This window comes from Phaseolus vulgaris, chromosome 8 (genome assembly GCF_051622355.1).
Source record: "Phaseolus vulgaris cultivar YP4 chromosome 8, ASM5162235v1, whole genome shotgun sequence".
NCBI classification, from domain to species: domain Eukaryota; kingdom Viridiplantae; phylum Streptophyta; class Magnoliopsida; order Fabales; family Fabaceae; genus Phaseolus; species Phaseolus vulgaris.
Genome location: NC_143505.1, coordinates 5,745,005 through 5,765,796, shown reverse-complemented (window position 1 = coordinate 5,765,796; position 20,792 = coordinate 5,745,005). Strand labels below are relative to the sequence as shown.

Sequence of the window (20,792 nt, the reverse complement as noted above, 5' to 3'; positions counted from 1 at the left end):
CTGAAAACAAAAAATTGAAGAAAATCATTAAAAAATAATAATAATAAATATTATCCTGCACTTTTCCGACAGGGACTTAACTTAAGTTTCAATTTTTTATATTCCCATATTAACCCTCAGTTCACTTCCTATTATCATCTCACCAATACCAAAAGCACACTGATCCAAAGGGGTATATCAATAATTTCATGTTTCTGTACAGTTGACCCATTGTTTGCAAGGATGACGTGCCACGTGCCACACTCTCCACCCTCTTTTTTATTGCTAAAAAAGTAACTGGAATTTAATATTCTATTTTTAAGAAAAAGATATCCCAAAAAATTATCTAATCATTATGGAAAATTGTTATTATGATTAATGAACAAAGGGATGAGATTTTTTTTTATTTTTTTTGTAGTTTTTAATGGTTTTTCAAAACAGGTTCTATCATTTGGTTTGCTTATCCAATAGCTTAGCATAGCATAGAGGGAGAGATTTGCATTATCCATGGATGACATCACATCATTTTGCTGAATTTGAATTATGTTTTTGTGCTGTGACATGGTGTGAGATCCTTCTTCTCATCTTTCACTTCTCACTTTCATAGCTCCTCACTTGCATTACCAATGGCTCTGGGTGGTTTGCTTTCCAACAGAAACTTCACTTCTTTCACTGCACCAGGTTTTTCTTCCTCAACCATCATTCTTTTCACTCTACTAATTTTATCTTTTTCTTATACTATTTTACGCAGTTATTCTTAATCTTATGGATTAAATTGTCACTTTGTTCTTTTTTGCTTTCTAGCTTACTATTGCTAGAGATTTCTTTGCCTTTACTTTCTCATTATTGTAGATGTTTATCCATAGAGGTGTAGATAGTAAAGCCAAACGTTGGAGTTAGATATTGAAGATTTTTTTGTTCAAAACACATTTTCCCACAATCTTTTTATAGCAGGAAGGAGGGGGAACTTATGGAATGATGATGACCCTTTTCATGGTCTGTGCCAACAATTGCCTAGAGTGGCTTTTGGTAAAATTCTAGCTGTTTCTTGAAAACTTGCTTTAGAGATGAAACTTTTGAGTATTCAGAGATATTTTTTCTCAATGATTTAACTTGGTAGCAAGTAACATCCTCTGATGCACGTTTCACTGATTTGGCTCTCCACAATCCAACTAGTTCTCCAAGGGAAAAAACATTTGACATTCCACTTTCTGAAACCAAGCTTTTTTTTTATGTTGTTTGAGGCACAATAGTTACCAGAATTTATACATACATATCCTTATGGGGATGTAGTTGATCTGATAAAGTTATGGATGGAGAAAAGCATGGATAACTTTTTCGGTAGTTTATTTTGATGACAGAGTTATATATTGTTCAGCAATGCATGGAAATTATGTTAAGTTTGAGATTGTGTATCAATTAGGTTTGATTTTGATTCTCTTGAAACCCTCAAAGCTTGCTTTATGTAGATCACTACAGTAGCCTATGAACAAAAATTTTAGCAACTGTTTGATATGGACAGGAAATGTATATCAATTGGGAAAGGATCTATCACCTCATAGAGGGGACATTTCTTGTGCATTTGTTGCACGTTATGGTGGTCAGGTTGCAAAGGATCCTTTCTCAAGAGGCTGGCATGGGATGCGTTTTCATGCTAGAGAACCTTTAAATGAGAAAGTTTCAAAAGCAATACCAACATTTCAAGATGAAGTGCATCGTTGTTCTTCAATATCCCAGAAATCTATTCACTGCATGAACATGAAACTCAACGCCAGAAGATTTCAATGCTATCTCTCTTCAGATCCCTATAGTTGTAGCCTTATTCAACAAAGAGCAGTATATGGACTAGGATTAAGCAAAGTTGGTAAGGCTAATCCGGCTTGTGTTCATTACAAGTCAGAATCGGAGGTGGATCCCCTTGCATCAACTGAAGGGACAGGTGAAGCCATTCTCTTGGAAGGGAATGCTCCACAAGTATCTTCTTGGTGGCAGAAGTTTCCTAAGCGTTGGGTTATTGTATTGCTATGTTTTGCAGCATTTCTGCTGTGCAACATGGACCGTGTGAGTGTTTTCATTTGGTATTCAGACAATTTAAATTACAATATATTAATGTTTACCATGTCTCATATTCCCAATATATTCATTCCTTCATATTTCACTGGGTTGGCATTGCAGAGTCTCTACTGTCTCCAATATTGTACTACTTTTTATGCAGAAGCTGTTATTATGGTTTTTCTTTAACTAACAAGACAATGTGATGTTATGAGAAAGATAAAAAGAAAATTTAATAGATCCTGAATAAATAATGGTAGTCCCTACTATAATTTTTGGTCTCAACTCAATCTCTGTAATATCACATTGTGATGTTAGTAACATGAATGGGTCCAAATCTTTTCAATTATATCAATCATTTGATATGTAGTTGTGTTTTTAAATTTCCCTATTCTTGATAGTTGTGTTTTTAATATGAACTACTGATGCTTCTTCTCCATTATAATATACAGGTGAATATGAGCATAGCAATACTTCCAATGTCACAAGAATTTAAGTGGAACAGTGCAACAGTTGGCCTAATTCAGTCATCTTTTTTCTGGGGCTATCTTCTTACTCAGGTGTGACTGCTATATCAGCTATCCTGAACATATTAATAACAATGAAACAAAGGATGAGGGTATGTAAAGCAAGAGAAATAGGGTTTTTGATATTAGCCTAATAGAGAGTGTAAAAATACAAGGCATAATAAAGATATAAATATATAAACATGACAAGAGCATAAAGACTAAAACTATCCTTAACTAATATATATAATATTATCTAACACATATTACTTTAAACGACAAATTGATACCATATATTTATCTTCTAGCAGGCAATAGAGTACCGCTGCTAGTTGAGCTTGGATAAATTTATGTTTTTTTAAGAGAACATGGCCTAGAAACTCAAATCTTTAACTGTCTTGTCATAGTTGCATACTGACATTTATGCAATGTTGTTTTGTTTTTCTGGTTTAGGTCCTCGGTGGCATATGGGCAGACAAACTTGGTGGGAAGCTAGTGCTAGGTTTTGGAGTTGTCTGGTGGTCAATGGCAACAATTTTAACACCTATTGCTGCAAGATTTGGGCTCCCTTGTTTGCTTATTATGCGTGCATTTATGGGGATCGGTGAGGTTGGTCTATCATATATCTATTATACTACATGGTTTCATCAACTTGGTTAAGGAAACATGTTCTTATGGTCACTTATCCAGCCATCTATTCTTATGCATAACCAACTATCAGCTTTAAAAAAGGATACATGAAAAGAAAATTACAAAACTGGAGTTAAATTGAGTTTTTCTCCCTTTTTCAAATATCTTTGTAAAGACAAAATATGAGTTTTGTCACTAAATTAGGAAGGTTGAAATTCTATTCTAGTGCTAAATTCAGATTATGATAGGATATAAAATCCGTATAGTTGAGGGGAAAATAGGTCGGGATCAGATCAATTCCTGATATTTTAGAAATAGGCTGTTTTTATTCCTTTCCTATTTATATGCTGTAAACCATTAACGTGAGAATCAGAACATAGTTATATTCCCTTCCTAATTACTAGTTTCAAAAGCACTGAACCGGTAAGCGGAGTTCTGAATCATCTTAATAACCTTCTAAGACTCTTAGGATATATGCTTCATCTTGGTAAAAATGCTAGGATAGGATGTACAAATGTTAAACTTGATCTATCATACACTTTATAGCTATACTTGAGGATTTCACACACGTGATAAACATATCAGCTTTTTGTAAAATCTCATCTGAATCTTAATGCTTTGGTGGTCATCATAATTTGGAGTGTCAACTGTTTAGGCTCTCACAAGCTTTATTATGAACTTTGGCTCGATAAGATTGCTTGCAACTTTCTATCGTGTAAGCATGAAGAAAAAGTTAGAAAACTAGCCTCAAAGCATGGACTTTATTCTCCTTTAAAACAGACAGGGAAAGTGATGCACAAATGCAACCAAGATAGACAAACATACCTTCATAGTTTATGACCTCTACCCTCCAAAACTAAGCTATCCATGTGTAAATAATACAAACAAAAGGATGATATTTTACCATATGAATGATCTCATGTTGAAAGTCTAAGCATATAGGCAAGAATCTTAATCTTAAGATTTAGAACCTCACCATGCTAATTCTTTGTTTTCAGGGTGTTGCCATGCCTGCTATGAATAATATGCTTTCCAAGTGGATTCCAGTTTCAGAGAGAAGCAGATCACTTGCCCTAGTATATAGTGGCATGTACCTTGGTTCGGTGGTTGGCTTGGCATTCTCACCGTTGCTAATCCAAAAATTTGGGTGGCCATCAGTTTTTTACTCTTTTGGATCCCTTGGAAGTCTTTGGTTTGCCTTGTGGTTAAAAAAGGTAAGTAAGTTTCACTTAATTTTCTCAATGTATCTTTTCCTAATGGAAAAAATGTTTGAGAGGAGGAAAAAAGAACCTTCCCCCTGACAATCCATAATTAAGGGGACGGTCTAAAAAGTGTTTCATAGTGTATGACTTCAATTTCATCAGTATGCAAGTTTATTTTCAAGAATATTGATCCATTGACTGGATATAAGAGCAGACCAACTTTCTTGCACAATAAGGTCTCTGAAATTCTATTTAGATGGAAACACATTATCATTGCACAGAAAATTCTAAATGGCAGGGGTACTCCTTAGTTTCCTGCTTAGCCTGTTGACTCATTTCCTTTCATCTCTGTTGGGCTCTACCAGGCATATAGCTCCCCAAAAGATGACCCAGATCTTGGGGTAGAGGAGAAAAGGTTCATACTAGAAGGCAATGTATCAAACGCACCTGTTTCTTCCATTCCTTGGAAATTAATTTTATCAAAAGCACCTGTTTGGGCTCTTATAATCTCCCACTTCTGTCACAATTGGGGGACTTTTATTCTTTTGACCTGGATGCCTACTTATTATAATCAGGTACTAACTTTTTATTAAATTTAACCACTTCCTTTAGTTGTATGTATCTGTACAGTGAACTCATTACTTAGTACATCACATTATATTTCTGCTTTTAGGCCACTGAATGAATAGACTAATCATTTTCTCAGGTTCTGAAGTTCAACCTCACTGAATCTGGGCTCTTATGTGTTCTTCCATGGTTAACCATGGCTGCTTCTGCAAATATTGGTGGGTGGATTGCTGACACACTTGTGAGAAAAGGCCTCTCCATAACAACTGTTCGAAAGGCAAGAAAACCATTGCTCTTGTAGCAGAATTTTGTCATGCATGGCCAACTGCTATCTATATACATGATGTTCTCAATGGAATATCTTTTTTCTTAAATAATAGTACTAGGCATCCATTCATTTCGGTGCTAAATAGAAGGAAATATTTTGCATTGATTTCACTCTTCAAAATGATTCTGCTTTTAATGCTTTTGAGTTTGCAGATCATGCAATCAATAGGGTTTCTGGGTCCTGCCTTTTTTCTTTCTCAGCTGAGCAATGTCAAAACACCTGCCATGGCTGTACTGTGCATGGTGTGTTGTCAGGTATGAGATTCCTCTATTTTTTGAAGCATTAGAACCTCTACAACATGTTTCCATATGTTCTAAATATATGCAGAATCACCTTAATTTAGCCATAATGTTATTTTCTTGACAGGGATCTGATGCATTCTCACAATCTGGTCTATATTCCAATCACCAAGACATTGGACCCCGCTATGCTGTGAGTATTTGCTTTCCTAATATCTGTGGCCTCAACCGATAAACTGAAAATTTTGAGCTTAATAGTGTTAAATACTATTAGTAAAACGAATATGGCATATCACCAACACAATTTTACCAAAAGATTAAAGACTACAATACACTTCACTTCAACTATTCTTCTTGATACTCATACATCAAAATATGCCTCTATCATATTATTCACGAGATTCAATTTCAGGGTGTATTGCTTGGCCTATCAAATACGGCAGGAGTGCTTGCTGGTGTCTTTGGTACAGCTGCAACTGGTTTAATACTCCAGCGAGGTCTAAGAGTTCCCTCTTTATTTTGAAGTTTACTTTTTTTTTTGCAACTTTTTTCTTGGTTTTCAATCATGTGATCTTTTATTGCAGGTTCTTGGAATGATGTTTTTAAGGTTGCTGTCGTTTTGTACATAATAGGCACATTGGTGTGGAATATCTTTTCTACTGGGGAGAAAGTTATTGACTGAAGTTACATGTCAAGGAAAGTGTAGCCTTTTTAGCCATGGAAATATGGAAACGGATGGAACACTAATCTGATTACCAAACATGTCTTGGAAGATCAAACCCCCTAAAAAAGTAGAAAAAGAGACACCATGGAAGTTTTCACCATAAACCATGGCCTTTGATATAAAAGTTTCTCCAAGAAATCTTGGATTAATTTTGCTCCTTTTCTGCAACACTCCTCTACAGTGAGTTTGTTTCTAAAATGAGTAAGTAAAGGTGTGTCTACCTCCTTTATATATTAGATACATTTTTACTTGCTTACTTTATAGCCAAACTCAGTAATAAACTCACTTTACTCCATGAACTCAAGTGCTTTCTGTATAGAAAGTCAGTGGGCTCTTTCCTCATGTCAAACCTCATCTAAGCATACACAAGCTCAATATATACATGTTATTTAAGAACACTACCTCATGACACCAACATGTAAATTAGATTATTCAGCTATTTTATTATATCTCTCTAAGGACATTTGTATCTTTATCTTTTTCATTTTATCAATGTTTTAAAAAATAATTGAACTAATAAAAACATTAATACATGATTTATTGATCTAATTATAATTCAGTTTGTGATGCAATTGGTGATGATTATTGAGAAATGATTTAATGAATCTCTGTTATGATTTTGTAATTTTTAGTAAATTTTCATTAATAACAAAAGTTGCGTTAGAATTAATGTGTTTTAAGTATTAGTGTGTGTATAATTTATAAAATGACAAATTAACAATATGATAAAATAAAATTAACAAATCATATAACATAATATTTATCTATCTACATCACATCCATGAGTTCATTTTACAATAATTTAGACAAACACTGACCTTAAACAATTCAGAAGACAAGAATATAAATAAAATTGTCTACATTATCTAATAGTGATAAAAATGCTCTACTCAGCAGGGAAGTTGTGAATGAAATACCAATTTTTGCGTGTTTGGGTTATTAATAGATCATTTGAGGCAAGATTTTGACTGCTTTTTAAGGCCAATGGTTTTAATTAGTTTAATTTTATCAGTAGAGGGTTTAGTTCATGGTCTAACTGATCTCACTAATTGGTTTCCCAATACTTACTTCAACGCGTCATTTTTCATTGTAATTCATAGAAACAAACACAAGAATTTTTCTGCCATAAATCTTACAATAATAAGGCAACTTTAAAGATGCCAACATTAAAAATTGATTTAAAAAATTAAGGTACATCTACATTGTTTCTTACAAGGTACTAAACTTCAAATAAAAATGTAAATGATACAAATCAACATAAAACCAGCAAAATATGTCACAAAGAATTATCGATCCCCCCATTCAACATCCATGAATTGCTGCCATGGTCACAATTATCCATTCTATCCGTTGGTTTGACTTCAAGCATTCTAAGGAGATTCCATGTTTCATGTTGATGACAGTAGATCACAGTAGAGGTTGTATGCACTTGGCAGATCTGTAAGAGAAGAAAGTTGATATCCCAGCTTTGTGAAACGTTGATGCCAAAGATACTAACTTCTATACAAATACTTTGATAATGGGAACTTAAGGCTCCTTGCAACCTGCTTAAGAAAATTGAAAGCATTACTTCTTGTTTATAGTTTATGTGTATATTGAATCTCTTTACATAAACAATACCAAAGAATTTTGAGGGAGAGTTCATAGATGTCACCTTCAAAGCCAGATCTTCTGAAATGGTTGATCGATACCGGGTTGAGCCCTCAATTGGACAGCTTCTACCTTTGAATATAAAATTAGCATTGCATAGACTAGACAACTGCAAAAGAACGTCAGACATCAGTCCACCGTTGCCACCTTCAATAACAAATCCATCATTGTTTGGTTCTTCCTCATCTTCTGAGACTGACACAAGGCACTGAAAGATGGCTAATAACCTCTCCAAAGGGAAAGTCCCAGGTCCTTTCATTAGTAGCTCTTCTTCTAAAGTTTCCTTCCGTTCCATCGCTTTCTCAGAAGGCCTACACATGAAAAAACACAACTCAGAAAAAAGCAGTGCTCTATAAAGAAATGAAACAAAAAAGAGAGTAAAGCTATCTTTTAACAACAGGCTACAAAAGAAAAACATCCAATCGGACAATAGTTAGAATTTTAATTCCTACAAAGACAAAAATGAAAAGGAAATTAAGTACATGGGAAAAAGACCAGAAAAAGGCTTCATTCACAACGATGAAGAGTGTTAAATCATATTACTTTGTTTTCATAACAAGACATATTTGGTATTAACATTAAATCATCATACTTACTTCCTCTTCCGCTTTCGATTATCAGAACCACCTTTGGAATCAAAAAGTGAAGCATCAAGAGTGGCGGGGTTTCTGGAGGCAAGGAATGCTGAAATCAGAAGATACTTTGCACTAGTAGACATATGAAAATCAAGACTGCCAAGTTCTTCAGATTTCTCCAATCTCCTGGGATTTCCCTTCCTCTTTTCCTCTTTCCGGGTCTCCACTTCAGTAGAAGAAAGGGATGAAACCTTAAATATCTCATTCAAAGAGGGGCCAATATAAGGGCTGATATGAGCAAGCAGCCTTCGCCTCATCTGTTGATCAGGAGCAACTCCCTTTCCCTTATCACTTAAAGGTTCGCAATATTTTTCATATAGTGGCTTTAAGGCAGCAGACAAATCACCAACTTGCTTAGTAATTCCATAAAAAGACTTCAGAACTACACTGCAAGAAAAAGACATAAAATTCTTCACTATATGAGATTACGTAAAGCAGAAAATGGAAAGAGATATAGGGATGGAGTATGTTACTCGAGAAATGAGGAATAAAGCTTCTGGTTCACTTGGTTTCTTAATAATATTTGACGAATATCACCTTCTGTGTAATCAGGAAAGTAAACGGGGATAGGCTCTACATATCCCATGTTAGAGTAAAATGTGTCTGGGGAAGTACTGCTGATAAAAATCAGACCCACCTCATGCATCTTTAGCATATCATAGAGATTAAATAGCAAGGGCAATATAGTAGAACTATTATCCCATTCCCTAACAAGATGAAAATTGTCAAACACCAAGTAGATCATGTTTCCAATTTTCTCTTCTGTCGTCTTATTTGAGACCAACTTCTCTGACTTCTCTTTAAGATTGTTTATAACATTGGTCAATGCTTCCCGAAGAAAGTTGACAAAATCAGACGGTCTGTCACAGCGTTTTGCATTTGCATAACCGTTGGCAGCATTTTTTCTATGGAGAAATAACTGATTTAGAATAGATTCAAACAAGATACCCTGGTTATAACATGTCCTACAACTAGAATAAACGAGAGGCCTGTTGAGATGCCTGAACAATTGAAGAATGATACTGGTTTTTCCCGTAGAAGGACCTCCATATACAAACAAAGGAAGCATTGGTGAATTCAAAGGTCCCAAAAGACGCACAATCTCAAGAATCTGGCTTCTTCTACCAGGAAAGTCGGAAATTATGTCATCTAGACTGATCGGATTTCCTCCAACAAAAAGGTCGTTGATTGTTAGAGGATCAAGGTTATGTACTTTTGCTGCAATTACATTATTTGATGTGGATGTTGGAGATGAAGCTGAAGACCTTGTCATTCTTCTTGGGGGTTGTGAGGTTTTCTCTTTATCCATTGTCTCAACCGCTGACGATCCTTAACTTCTGATCAATGATGAAACCATCAATTAGAAATGAATGAAAAGGATACATCAGTAAGTATGAATACCAACAGTTGTTGTAGAACATATTATACCAACAATACAGTGGTAGCCCAAACCCAACCCAATATCATAATGGAAAAGTCCAATCTGGCACAAGTATAAGAAGCACATATTATTATCTATAATAGCACTTATCAGAAAATCACAACCACTTCCTCCCAAAGAAAACAAAACCAACGCAACCTTTGGGTTCTCAATCCACCATTTGATCGGCATCGATTAACATGAGTACATTATCCAATCCAATGAATACTCAAGTAGGCATTAAAAACTTGATCATAATCACACAGATGGACATTCATATACAGCATTGATTAATGTCACAGTAAAAATTGTAGTTAAATGGATGTTTCCTTTCAAGAACAAATCTTAATATTAATGATTTCAGTGATATCTATCTAAAACAAAAACTGAAAATACAGTGTGTAAATGACATTAAGTTTATCCGACAACAACTGGATCACACAATTCTTCACCTAAAGGATTCCCATTTTTTATATAGAAAATAATGAGAAAATTTCCAAATAATAAAATATGTGAAAATCTTAAAGGAACCCTGTCACAGTGTGGGCGAAGAATCTAAAGATAAACACACTCACTCCCAAACATTGTTCGCAAAACAACTCAAACAGATAATAAAAATTCAAATAATTATTATTCTATCGTAATGAAAGCGCTGTCTAACACCACAACCAAGTTTAGACAGAGGAAAACCCAGAAGACAAAGTAGAAACAATGTGGCCTAGAAAATCAATCTCTGACCCGACCGAACTCAAAGCAATTAATGGTAAAGAAGCCAAGTAATAATAATGCATCTTTGTCCAACAACGTAATTTTCTAACCAAATTTCACATTTGATAAATTGGGCTTCATCCCATTGAAGTGTACTTTCAAGCACAAGAATTGGGTCACTCCAATTCCCAGTTTTTCAGACCCACTTTCAAAACACTGAACTTTTCATTGTTGATCACCCCTCACCAGCAACAAAAAAGAGTAGAGATTTCACATCCCAATGGAGAAAATAAACAGAACAGAAAATATCCAAATTGAAAAACAATAGCAACACTTGAGAAACATGGACATGCAGTTGAATCTGTAAGTCAGCGTTAGAGGACGAAAATCGTGTAGAACAGTGGAGAGAGAGAGAGAGAGAGAGAAAGAGAGAGAGAAGTTACCTTATTGGTGAAATGAATGAAGAGAAGAGAGAAATCAAAGTGTTTTAACTGTGGGTTTGGGTTGCAAACTCAACAGTGATGGCGCCAAAACGAATCGACACGACCGCGAAAAGTGACCTAAGTTTTCTATGTCGGCTCTTATTTTCTTTTTTTGTTCCTATATTAAGGTTAGCAATAATATTTTAAGGTTTTAAAGCGAAATAATAGGCAATATATTTTATTTTATATATATATATGAGTAGTTCATAATACAAATATACATCATATAAAAAAACAAATACATAATTTTTAAATTATATATTTTATTTTATTAAGTATTTTAATATACACACATATAATAGATATACGATTTTATTGAAAACTATATATTTTATTATATTAAATAGATGATATAATTAAAATATGCATCACATTTTCTTTAATTTACTTACATTAGATTAAATTATGTTCAAACCAAACTTTAGAAAACATTATCCATTAGATGTCTAACACCTTCTCTTTATATACAAGTACCTTTTATATATTTTGCATCCTAAGTTTAGAATCAAAATTATAACATTCTAAATGTGAATAATATGAACAATATTTTTATTTTAACAACACTCTAAAATTTTGAAATTAAGAATTGAATTATTTTCCATAAAAAAATAATATTTTATTAATTATAAAGCAATTATACATTAAAGTATTGTAGAAAGAAAATGCATTCCAATTAAACTTTATAATAATGCACTTTAGATTATATATTTTTTCCCTTGCTATGCTTTCCTTGCATAATATCATCATAAAGACTAAGCTATTTAACCTGTGTGGTTTATAGATAAAAAAAAAAACAAAAAAAAATACTTCACATATGCCACCATACATAATTAGAAATATGAGAATAAAATGAGATGAAAAAAGAGCTAATATGTGTTGGTATTTATTTTCTGGAAAGTATTAGATGTTGAAATGATCATTTTGTCATTGTATATATTAATAAATTATATAAGTTTATTTATTAAATTATATAAAAAAATGATTACGAAATTAAGATGTTAATTTAGTTATACATATAATTTACCATCTTAAATATTATACACATTAAATTTGTCCTTTGAAAATAAAAATAATAAATAAATTTATAATATATAAATAACACCACATGACAAAAAGAAAACCTTACCCCACTAAGTGAGGTGGATTAAGTGGATAACAATAACAATTAATTAACATGGTTAAAAACTACATTTTCAGAAATAATTTGTCTGATAAGTAATTAATATATAAAAATAAATATTTAATGAATATTTTATCTAAATCGGACCATAACTGTTTAATTTATTTTCAAAATACATTAGTTTTTAAAGTTAAACTTATCAAAAGGTCTTAGTGACATAGAACAAATAAATGATTAGTCTTTTTATATAAACAAAGGAAATGTTATATGTGAGTACTAATAATATTAAAATAATAATGTACATACGAGGTAACATAAATTTATAGTGAGATAGAAAATTTGTAACCAACTAAGCTCGAGTTAGTGGATTATGTAAGTTAATTTCACCTAAACATGTTTTGATTTCTAACTTATTTTATATATTTATTGCATTATTGAAACAAGTTTAATTGGTCTGCCTATTTATTGTGGTATAACTAAGAATAATTTATAGTAGGTTAACTCACTTATTTATTGTAGTTTAAAATGTTATATTGAGTTTAATGAGAAAAATCAAAATTCATATTAAAAATGAGTTACAATTTAAGTTCAATAAGTTTAAATTCATTTAAGTCACAGGTTAAATAAGTTAAATTCATTTTTATCTATACTAACAAAATCCAATCCAATTAGACTAGATAGTCGAATTTTAATTCATTTTAACATTCCTACCACCAAAGAAAATATTACACACATTTTATTCTGATACATAATTAGTTGGTTGCATATATTTTTCAATTGTAATAAATGCAAGTCTAAGGACTATTTTCACATAAGTTAAGTACTCAGACATACCTTAGCTCAACCAAACATAAGTACAAACTCTAAATTATAAATACATTACTCCAACAACGTAAGGGAAAATCGACAAGAGAAGGCCAAGATTCCAACATGTCATCAAAAGTCCAACAAACATGTTGCATAATCAACTAGCAACAAAATAAAAGAACATTAAATAAGTCATTCAAATATGATAATCACAACCATGTTAGGAATAGTGTGTTGCAACACTTTCTTTTTTTTGTCACACTTCATTTATGCAACATTTCCTACACACCATAATGTTAACAATAATTCCTCATTTTGACATTGGTAATATTATCCACACGTTTAGTAATTTTATCACATTTTTCAAATATAACTCCTTAGGAAAATTAAATAACACCTTATATGTAATTTCAATTTCTTTCTTGCAAAAGGACATAAGTCATCTCCTTTAAAACCAATATTTTGTTTGTAAATTATCCCAAATGGTAATTCATCCTCCACAAAAAATATTAACTTAAGTTGGAACCTTAATCTTTCACAACTTGGTTCACAAATAAATTGAGTCGGTCTTCAATTAATGAAAATATTGTATGTCATGACAAATGCGAAACTATCTTCAATATACTCTTTTCACTTTCACTTGTCTAAAACATTATTCCCTTATATGGTTTCATCAAACTTTAATGTAAAGTTCTACAACACAAATCACTCTTTATGTCAACCAAACACATATTTTACACATACTATCCCTTTTGACAAAAGTTTAAAAAAACATAAGATATTCATTTTCTAAATCATCATTCTCAACCATGTGTCATTCTAAATTTTGGTATTTTTATGTTTCTCACATTCCACCTTATGTTGTGATCAAATCACTTGGATTAAAAATCCATTCCACACACTTTTGTTAAATACTTCCATCACACCAATGCTTTTTTATTGTTTGGGTATTGAATATACACCTTCAACAAATATATTTTTCCACGTGGTTCATCTTTGTGAAAAAAAAAATCACCTCTATTTTTTCAACAAAACATAATTAAACATTCTTATATTTTTTATCTCTAACCTTTAATGCAACTTTAGAAAACATATTCACTTTGTTGCCTTCCTACTCTATTCGCTTTTTCCCTATGGGAAAATTTTTAGAATAGTAGTAAAGGCACAATCTCCTCTTCAATCTATTTTTCCCCAAAACATAATATTCACATAATGTATATAAAAAAATTCCAACAAACTGAGTGAATCATATGTTTATTCATAATCTACTTTAAAAAGAAGATATTTTGTCCTCTTAACTTATTTAATAACCTCTCTAAACCCTAAATCATAAACCCTAACATTGAACAAGATGCATACTATCAAATATACATACTTTTACTTATCTGTATAAGATTACTTCAAACCTTCTTCAAACCTCCTTCTCAATATCTTAAAGACAATTGTGTATATGGAGATGGGTCTATAATCCCCTAACTCTAATGATTTTCTCTCACAGGTGTTTAGAAGATAAATGAAATATTGATTTTTTTCATGTACCTTTCATTAACATATAACTCCTTATGATATTCTTTTTATCATATCCCAAAAGGTCTCAATAAAATAAAGTTATATCCATATGGCCTCAAACTTTTGGTTGCTTTACATTCTCATGTGATTTCTTTCACCCCTCTCTCAAATCTACTTATCAACACAACATTTTCATATCCGTTCCAAATTCTAATCCACATAACCAAAACTTCTTGGTTCCTCTCATGACTTTCAAACCTTTCCATTAACATAACATTTTTTTTTAAAGTCCTTCAAAATTCTACTACATCAAGCTTTCATCTACTCCACCTTTCCTTAACAACTTTTTAAAAAAAATAATTTCAGTTCCTCCTTAACTCTAACTTTCTTTTATCCATTCACCTCTAATACCCATTCTTCTTATGTGTTATTTTCCTCTTTCAATTAACACCGTTATGAAAATATTTGGAATTTTAATCACATTCCTTTAACAATTTTGTTTTAATTTTTTTTGTCTCAAAATCCTCTTATTATAAGTTGTCACCCTCCAAATTCTTCTTTTAGTTTTTTTCTCCAAAATATTTTTTCTTTTTGGGGTTCCCCATCCCCACCTCTCTTTTGTATCTTACTGACTTCCAACTCAACATACTTGTTTCTTCACCATATCCTCAAACTCCTCTTAATTCCACTTTTTTTTTTCTACTACATAATTGTTTTTCTTAAAGTACACATGTGCTTTATCATTGGATATTTATTTCCCTCCATGCTTCTTTCACCATATCCTTTAAACCTCTAATCCTCTAACCAACAGTCTAATACTCTTAAAGGTTTTAGTTCCCAATAAATGAGATATTATTTTAGAAGTAATGGACATTGTGGACAATAGTCTTGTCTTCTCTCTATAGCATTATACACTTCTAATTTTTTCTCGTTCCCCACTTTAGAATGAGACACTCAAATATGATATTTGTATATGATCTAAGTAAGAACATTTTACCTAATAAATCCAACAATAATTTATTAGTTAGAGTCTACTATGGTGGTGTCTTATATTCAAATTAATAAAATTGATTCTAAGGTGTAATTTTTCATTTCTATACTTTTAATTTAACCATATCACTAATTAATATAGAATTTCTGTCATTATGTAGATATATAATCAAAATGTAACGCACAATACCTTATAAGTCAATTTTGTTGCATCTAATTAATCCAAACTTAAATTATAATAAAATAGGCTAATAGGAAAAGAGAAGAAAAAAACAAGGAGTACACTAATAACTTCAGACACAATTGGTAAAACAGTTCTCAGTTTTAATTTCAATTGTAATATTTATTTACTTCCATTTGTATAGTTGCTCTTTAGTTTTTTTTTTCTTCTCAAGTGTTGCTTCAAATAAAAAGACATTGTAAATACATGTATCTATAAGTTTTTAAAAGTAAGAATAGACTACTTTTCAATTTTTTTACTGAAACATGCTTTCGTACCATTTATATGTAAGAACGGTTTTTCTGTAAGAATCAACAATAGTTTTTTTCACAGTAAAATAAATCATTTTCCAATTTTTCATCTCCATAACCTCCTTCTTAGTCTCTTTTTTTAAAAAAATTTTCTGGGGGTGGGAATGAACTAAAATTGAAGAATAGCTAACATGAAAGAGAGAGAAGAGGGAGAAGAGAAGAAATGAGTAAAGTTAATTTGAGAAAGTGAAAGTGAAAGTGAAAGGGAGAAGAGGTGGTTTGTTTATTAAGAAATTGAAATTCATTTGGCAATAGGAGATAGAAAATCAATTTCTATTTTCTTTATCATCGTTCTTCAATCACTATCGGTGTACCTACAAAATTTATACCTGTTTGGTATTAATTTCACACGAAATTCTCAATGGACCTCTTCAATTTGACAGATATGGAATTGCTTAGGGTAAGACTAATGACAAAAATGGTGGACATTTGTGTCATAAGATTCATCATATGCATACATTAGATCCAATAGTCCACACTAATCAAGTTACTAAAATAGTTAAAGTTTAAAATTTATGATCACAACTACCAAAAATACACAATCTTCCTTGGATTGGTACTTTCAAGCGAAGAAGTTATATAATTATCTTTTAGTAAAAAGGTATACAGTTACATATTTATCAGATAAGAAAATTATTTAACGTACTCAAGAATAAAGTTATTCATGAGAGATGCCTGAGATCAATGTGCCAGTAATGCGGGCCCTTAATCACAAGTCCATTTAAAAACAAGCTAATAGAGATAATCAACTTTGTCGTTTGAACTGAGGTGACTCTTAGCATCTTGAAAGAATAAAAGATCCAAACCATACACAGTTGCACACATGTGTAGCACTTCACCACAAGTGTAGTTGTTCTCGTGTGTGCCATGCCTTTTGAACGATATCTATCAATTCATAAGCATGTACCCACAGCATGCAGTCTATTACAGCAGCCGTCAGACTCAAAGGAAAACTAAATACTCACAGTTAAAGCAATCACTTTATTTACATCTTTCGTGTTTAAACTGCCAATTTCACACTATCAGAATACATAACTTACCAAGTTGAATAACTTCAATAGCTATACAATGCTATAGTCAATACAAAGATGAAGAAAATCCATAGCATATATGTTTGATCACTGACATTCATAATTGGGAAAGGTCAACCAATCCTAATACCAAACCTGCATTTCACAAATGTAGCACTTTTCATTCTCAACCTCTCTCTGACATACAATTTTTCGTCATCATCTTCACTTAACACAAGGATAGGAGCCACGTGCACTGAGCCACCTTTTCTTCATGTTCTTTAACTTTCACTGGAGGAGCTGCCCCGGACCAAGGAGCCACGGCGGTGGCCACCAACAATCACATCTTTGAGTCGATATATGGGAGCAAGCACCCTGCTCCTCGCCTGTGGAAGCATTAAGATTGAGAATGTTAGTATTTTTGTAGTAATACTAGAAATCAAACAGAGCAGCTAGAGAGAATTGCACAAAAAGAGTTCGTGGCACTTGTTGATGTAGTAGGCCCTCAAGTTGACAAAAAATACCTTGAATCTGTAGTAAGATTTATGCTTCCCCACAGGATAGGGAGATCCAAAGATATAATTTTTCAAAAGTTCTTCCACTGCTAATGTTTCAGATAAGGACAAACATTACTTAAAAAATAAGAATAACATTCTTAAGATATGGTTACCACCCATAAAGATACCAAGGACATCATATGTTTTTCTATAGCCGGACTAAATAGATGGACAGGAAAAGATGATACACAACCATTGCAGCGGTGTGGAATGAAAATTGATTATTTTGGATAGAAGGTATAGTTCAAAACATGTTGCTGGATAAGAAAGAGGAAAGTTACTTCGGTAAGTATATTAAATATATAATATACTGGGCAGGCAAGATATTTTGAAAAGATTGGGACATTGCAATGTAATGGGTGGAGAGTCAATGACTCATGATTCTGACGATTTGTTCCAGTACTTCTTTGGTTTTGAGTAAATCTTTTCCTCAATTCCAAACTTCCATCTATAAACTTTAGCTTATTCAAAAAAAATCTTCATTATTATTCATCTCTGTATCACCACTATCAGATTTTGTCTAGTGTCAATGACAAATTAGTGTTATATAGAGACATACTAGTTAATGTGCATTAATGGAGTTTTATAATCAATCACAAAAGAGATTACAAAATTGAATCAAGCATATTGTCTATAACACATCAGAGTAGAGACTTGTCTGTGAATTATGTATGACTTTAGACAACCTTACACCATTTATCATATACATATATTTTCTGACGATGTATTAACTTGAATATGCTAACATAAAATGTTTCTAAGAACGCACGATGATAATGTATATACCTCATCATTTATACTGATTTGCCATTTAAGTTGTAAAGCTCTTTCCTGCTGCCAACGTTGGCCAAGCATTACAAGACCCATCACAGTAGCTGCAATGAAAACAGACCAGAAAGCATTTGTCTCTTTTGCATGAGAATATAAGGAGGCAGCTCTTCGCTTCCACCAAGCTCCACAAGGAAGATCTGAGGTGTTGTATTCCTTATCTTTGGAAAAGTTCTTTGGCAGTGATAAATCAGGAGATACATTTGATCCTTCAGCCGATTCAGTTGTTTCAGGCTCAACTATGCTTTCACCATATTCTGTTACACCACCAATAGTTGTTTCACCTTGGAAAGAAGTGTATTTTGCAGGGTCATATATACTCTCCCCTTTTTCAATCAAACCAAAATCTGGTAGAGTTGTACCTTCCTCGAACTGTTTACCATGAACAGTTAATCTATTGATTTTCCCATCAAAATAATGCATTCCCTCAAACTCTTCTGAAACTTCCAATCCTGGTAATGTCAAGTTTTCTTCATCTTTTCCACTTGGTCTGTTCACTTCTTCAACAGTCTCTTTAGAGGTAATATCTTTGTCTCCAGAATCATCATGAATCTCACTATAATCAGGTTCCACAGGCAAGTTTTCATGCTGACTGGGTGGAAAGACAAAGTGCCTAGACATGAATAAAGCACGTGATGTTTCTGCTTCATCCTGTACAAATGAACCTTCTCTCCCATCATCATTCATCTCAACATCATCAGGACCAGGAGCAGCTGCATATGTCGACGCCGTGAGAGATACAACCTCCCATTCATTCCCGCGAGAAGTCTTGTCCCCTCCATCCTCATTGTCTGCCATCTTTCGTCTTCATCAGAAGAATGACATCAAATTCTAATTCAACTTAGAGTAAACTTAAATGGAAATGCATACATGCAAGGAGGGTGGGTGAGTGTATTTAATGCTAAAAAGGTATGATTTAATAATCAATATAATAAATAAGAAAACTACCACACCTGAAAAAAAAAGTGTCACAACCATGTGCAGAGTCATTGAATTACAGTTGTAGAAAGGGGACATAATGACGAGTTTTACGTACATGTGCAAGGAGGTAACATTGCTCAACTTCTAAAGAAACAAAAACGTCAATACCAAAATTCTAAACCACCTTCACAAACACACACAAATTTCCAACAAAAGAAAATCTTAATACAATTTTTGCTATTACTAAAGAAAATGAATCCTAAAAAACTACCCAAATTTCTTGCAAAAAATCCATCCACCTCACCAAAATATACTTTTCATTTACTCTCCAATTAAAAAACACCATGAAAATAAATTACAAACTCTTTCACCAATTACGAATTCCATATTAGTTTTCCATCCTCACACCCAAAACCGATCATGAACTCCATCCAATAAACCGAACAAGCTCTACCAATCCACAGAACTCAAACACTAATTCATGCACAGTTAGTTACACAACAAAAATGCAAAGACGTCAGCACGAAATAGAAACAAAACAACACCCCGCACAGAGATCCAAAAGACGGAACAGACCATAAAAATCAAATCAAAATCAAACCCTAGAACAACAACCCACAGAGCTACATCATCATCAGAAAGACCAGGTTCCATAATCATCAACAATTTTTTCATTTTCCAGGATCAACATAAACAGAGATTGATAAATAAAACTAAAAAAGAGAGAGAGAAAGAGGTTCACTAACGGGAACTAAACGCGACACGATCCGCGAAGAACCAGAACGTGGGTACGATGAGGTTGAAACTGAGAAGCAACTTGAGGAAAATGAAGGAGGTTTGGCTTTTATAATGATGATTTGTTTATCCGGAAGTTACCGGCTATAGCAGGTGGGGTGAAGAGAAGTGAAAGTGGACAGTTACCGGTTATTCCCTTTGCGTGGTGTGAGAGAGATGGGATCTGTATCTATCTAGCTAACTACTGAGTTTAACAAATCTGATTCTCTGCATCACTTTTTTGTGTACAGCCAATGTACTTCCGAATGCAAACCATTGATTAGTTAATACGTAATAGTTTAAGAAAGAGAGAGAATGTATTGAATGGTTCAGATTTCAGTTACATATGATATGGTTTTGTAGAGGCAGCAGAGAATCCTGGTTCTCAGTTTGAGATCATCCAAAACTGTAGCCACTACCATAAATAAATAAAGGTATTTTTATGTTTTATCAAGTACATTTGAAAAATAAATAAAATTTGTTAAAAAATTTCTTTTGTGAAAAAATAACATTTTAAAATCAAATCTTGAAATTTTAATGTAAAAAACTATTATTTTTACTAATACAAAACTATTTATCTTAAATTTACGTAAGCAAAAACTTTGTTAAGGTTATTTGTAAGA

At 32.7% G+C, this 20,792-nt stretch overlaps 3 protein-coding genes across 7 annotated transcripts; 1 reads left to right on the top strand and 2 right to left on the bottom strand.

Moving 5' to 3' along the window:
- Positions 1-288: 288 nt before the first annotated feature.
- On the top strand, positions 289-6,685 carry LOC137826183 (ascorbate transporter, chloroplastic). 4 transcript variants are annotated; one of them, XM_068632063.2, is made up of 12 exons: positions 428-660; positions 934-1,008; positions 1,502-2,040; positions 2,484-2,591; positions 2,991-3,146; positions 4,166-4,381; positions 4,735-4,944; positions 5,076-5,213; positions 5,417-5,518; positions 5,631-5,696; positions 5,916-6,000; positions 6,088-6,685. In XM_068632063.2, the coding sequence occupies exons 1-12, from the start codon at positions 606-608 to the stop codon at positions 6,183-6,185; spliced, it is 1,848 nt and encodes a 615-aa protein (XP_068488164.1). In that variant the 5' UTR covers positions 428-605; the 3' UTR covers positions 6,186-6,685. The 4 variants fall into 4 exon arrangements, with proteins under 4 accessions (XP_068488165.1, XP_068488164.1, XP_068488166.1 ...); XM_068632062.2 differs by having other exon boundaries at positions 430-660; positions 931-1,008; XM_068632064.1 differs by lacking the exon at positions 934-1,008 and having other exon boundaries at positions 289-660.
- A 674-nt stretch (positions 6,686-7,359) lies between these two features.
- Positions 7,360-11,190, bottom strand: ORC5 (origin recognition complex protein 5). Of its 2 annotated transcripts, none has more exons than XM_068632059.2 (5): positions 11,084-11,190; positions 8,986-9,849; positions 8,474-8,899; positions 7,882-8,188; positions 7,360-7,771 (listed from the first exon to the last, which is right to left on the bottom strand). In XM_068632059.2, exons 2-5 carry the CDS (start codon positions 9,819-9,821, stop codon positions 7,721-7,723), a joined length of 1,620 nt encoding a protein of 539 aa, XP_068488160.1. In that variant the 5' UTR covers positions 9,822-9,849; positions 11,084-11,190; the 3' UTR covers positions 7,360-7,720. The 2 variants fall into 2 exon arrangements, with proteins under 2 accessions (XP_068488160.1, XP_068488162.1); XM_068632061.1 differs by lacking the exon at positions 11,084-11,190 and adding an exon at positions 10,751-11,005.
- Positions 11,191-17,040: 5,850 nt separating this feature from the next.
- Positions 17,041-20,339, bottom strand: ATI1 (mesoderm induction early response protein). The gene is made up of 3 exons (XM_068629016.1): positions 20,142-20,339; positions 18,433-19,279; positions 17,041-17,475 (listed from the first exon to the last, which is right to left on the bottom strand). The coding sequence occupies exons 2-3, from the start codon at positions 19,270-19,272 to the stop codon at positions 17,371-17,373; spliced, it is 945 nt and encodes a 314-aa protein (XP_068485117.1). The 5' UTR covers positions 19,273-19,279; positions 20,142-20,339; the 3' UTR covers positions 17,041-17,370.
- Positions 20,340-20,792: the final 453 nt, after the last annotated feature.

Excerpts from the sequence above, each read along its gene's own strand:
- ATI1 (XM_068629016.1), bottom strand. The coding sequence starts at position 19,272 with ATGGCAGACAATGAGGATGGAGGGGACAAGACTTCTCGCGGGAATGAA. Across the intron at positions 17,476-18,432 it reads AAATCAGTATAAATGATGAG|GCGAGGAGCAGGGTGCTTGC; the intron begins GTATATACATTA and ends ATGCTTCCACAG.
- ORC5 (XM_068632059.2), bottom strand. The coding sequence starts at position 9,821 with ATGGATAAAGAGAAAACCTCACAACCCCCAAGAAGAATGACAAGGTCT. Across the intron at positions 8,189-8,473 it reads AATCGAAAGCGGAAGAGGAA|GCCTTCTGAGAAAGCGATGG; the intron begins GTAAGTATGATG and ends TTTCATGTGTAG. Across the intron at positions 7,772-7,881 it reads CAGAAGATCTGGCTTTGAAG|GTTGCAAGGAGCCTTAAGTT; the intron begins GTGACATCTATG and ends TTTCTTAAGCAG.
- LOC137826183 (XM_068632062.2), top strand. The coding sequence starts at position 606 with ATGGCTCTGGGTGGTTTGCTTTCCAACAGAAACTTCACTTCTTTCACT. Across the intron at positions 2,592-2,990 it reads GGGGCTATCTTCTTACTCAG|GTCCTCGGTGGCATATGGGC; the intron begins GTGTGACTGCTA and ends TTTCTGGTTTAG. Across the intron at positions 6,001-6,087 it reads TGGTTTAATACTCCAGCGAG|GTTCTTGGAATGATGTTTTT; the intron begins GTCTAAGAGTTC and ends CTTTTATTGCAG.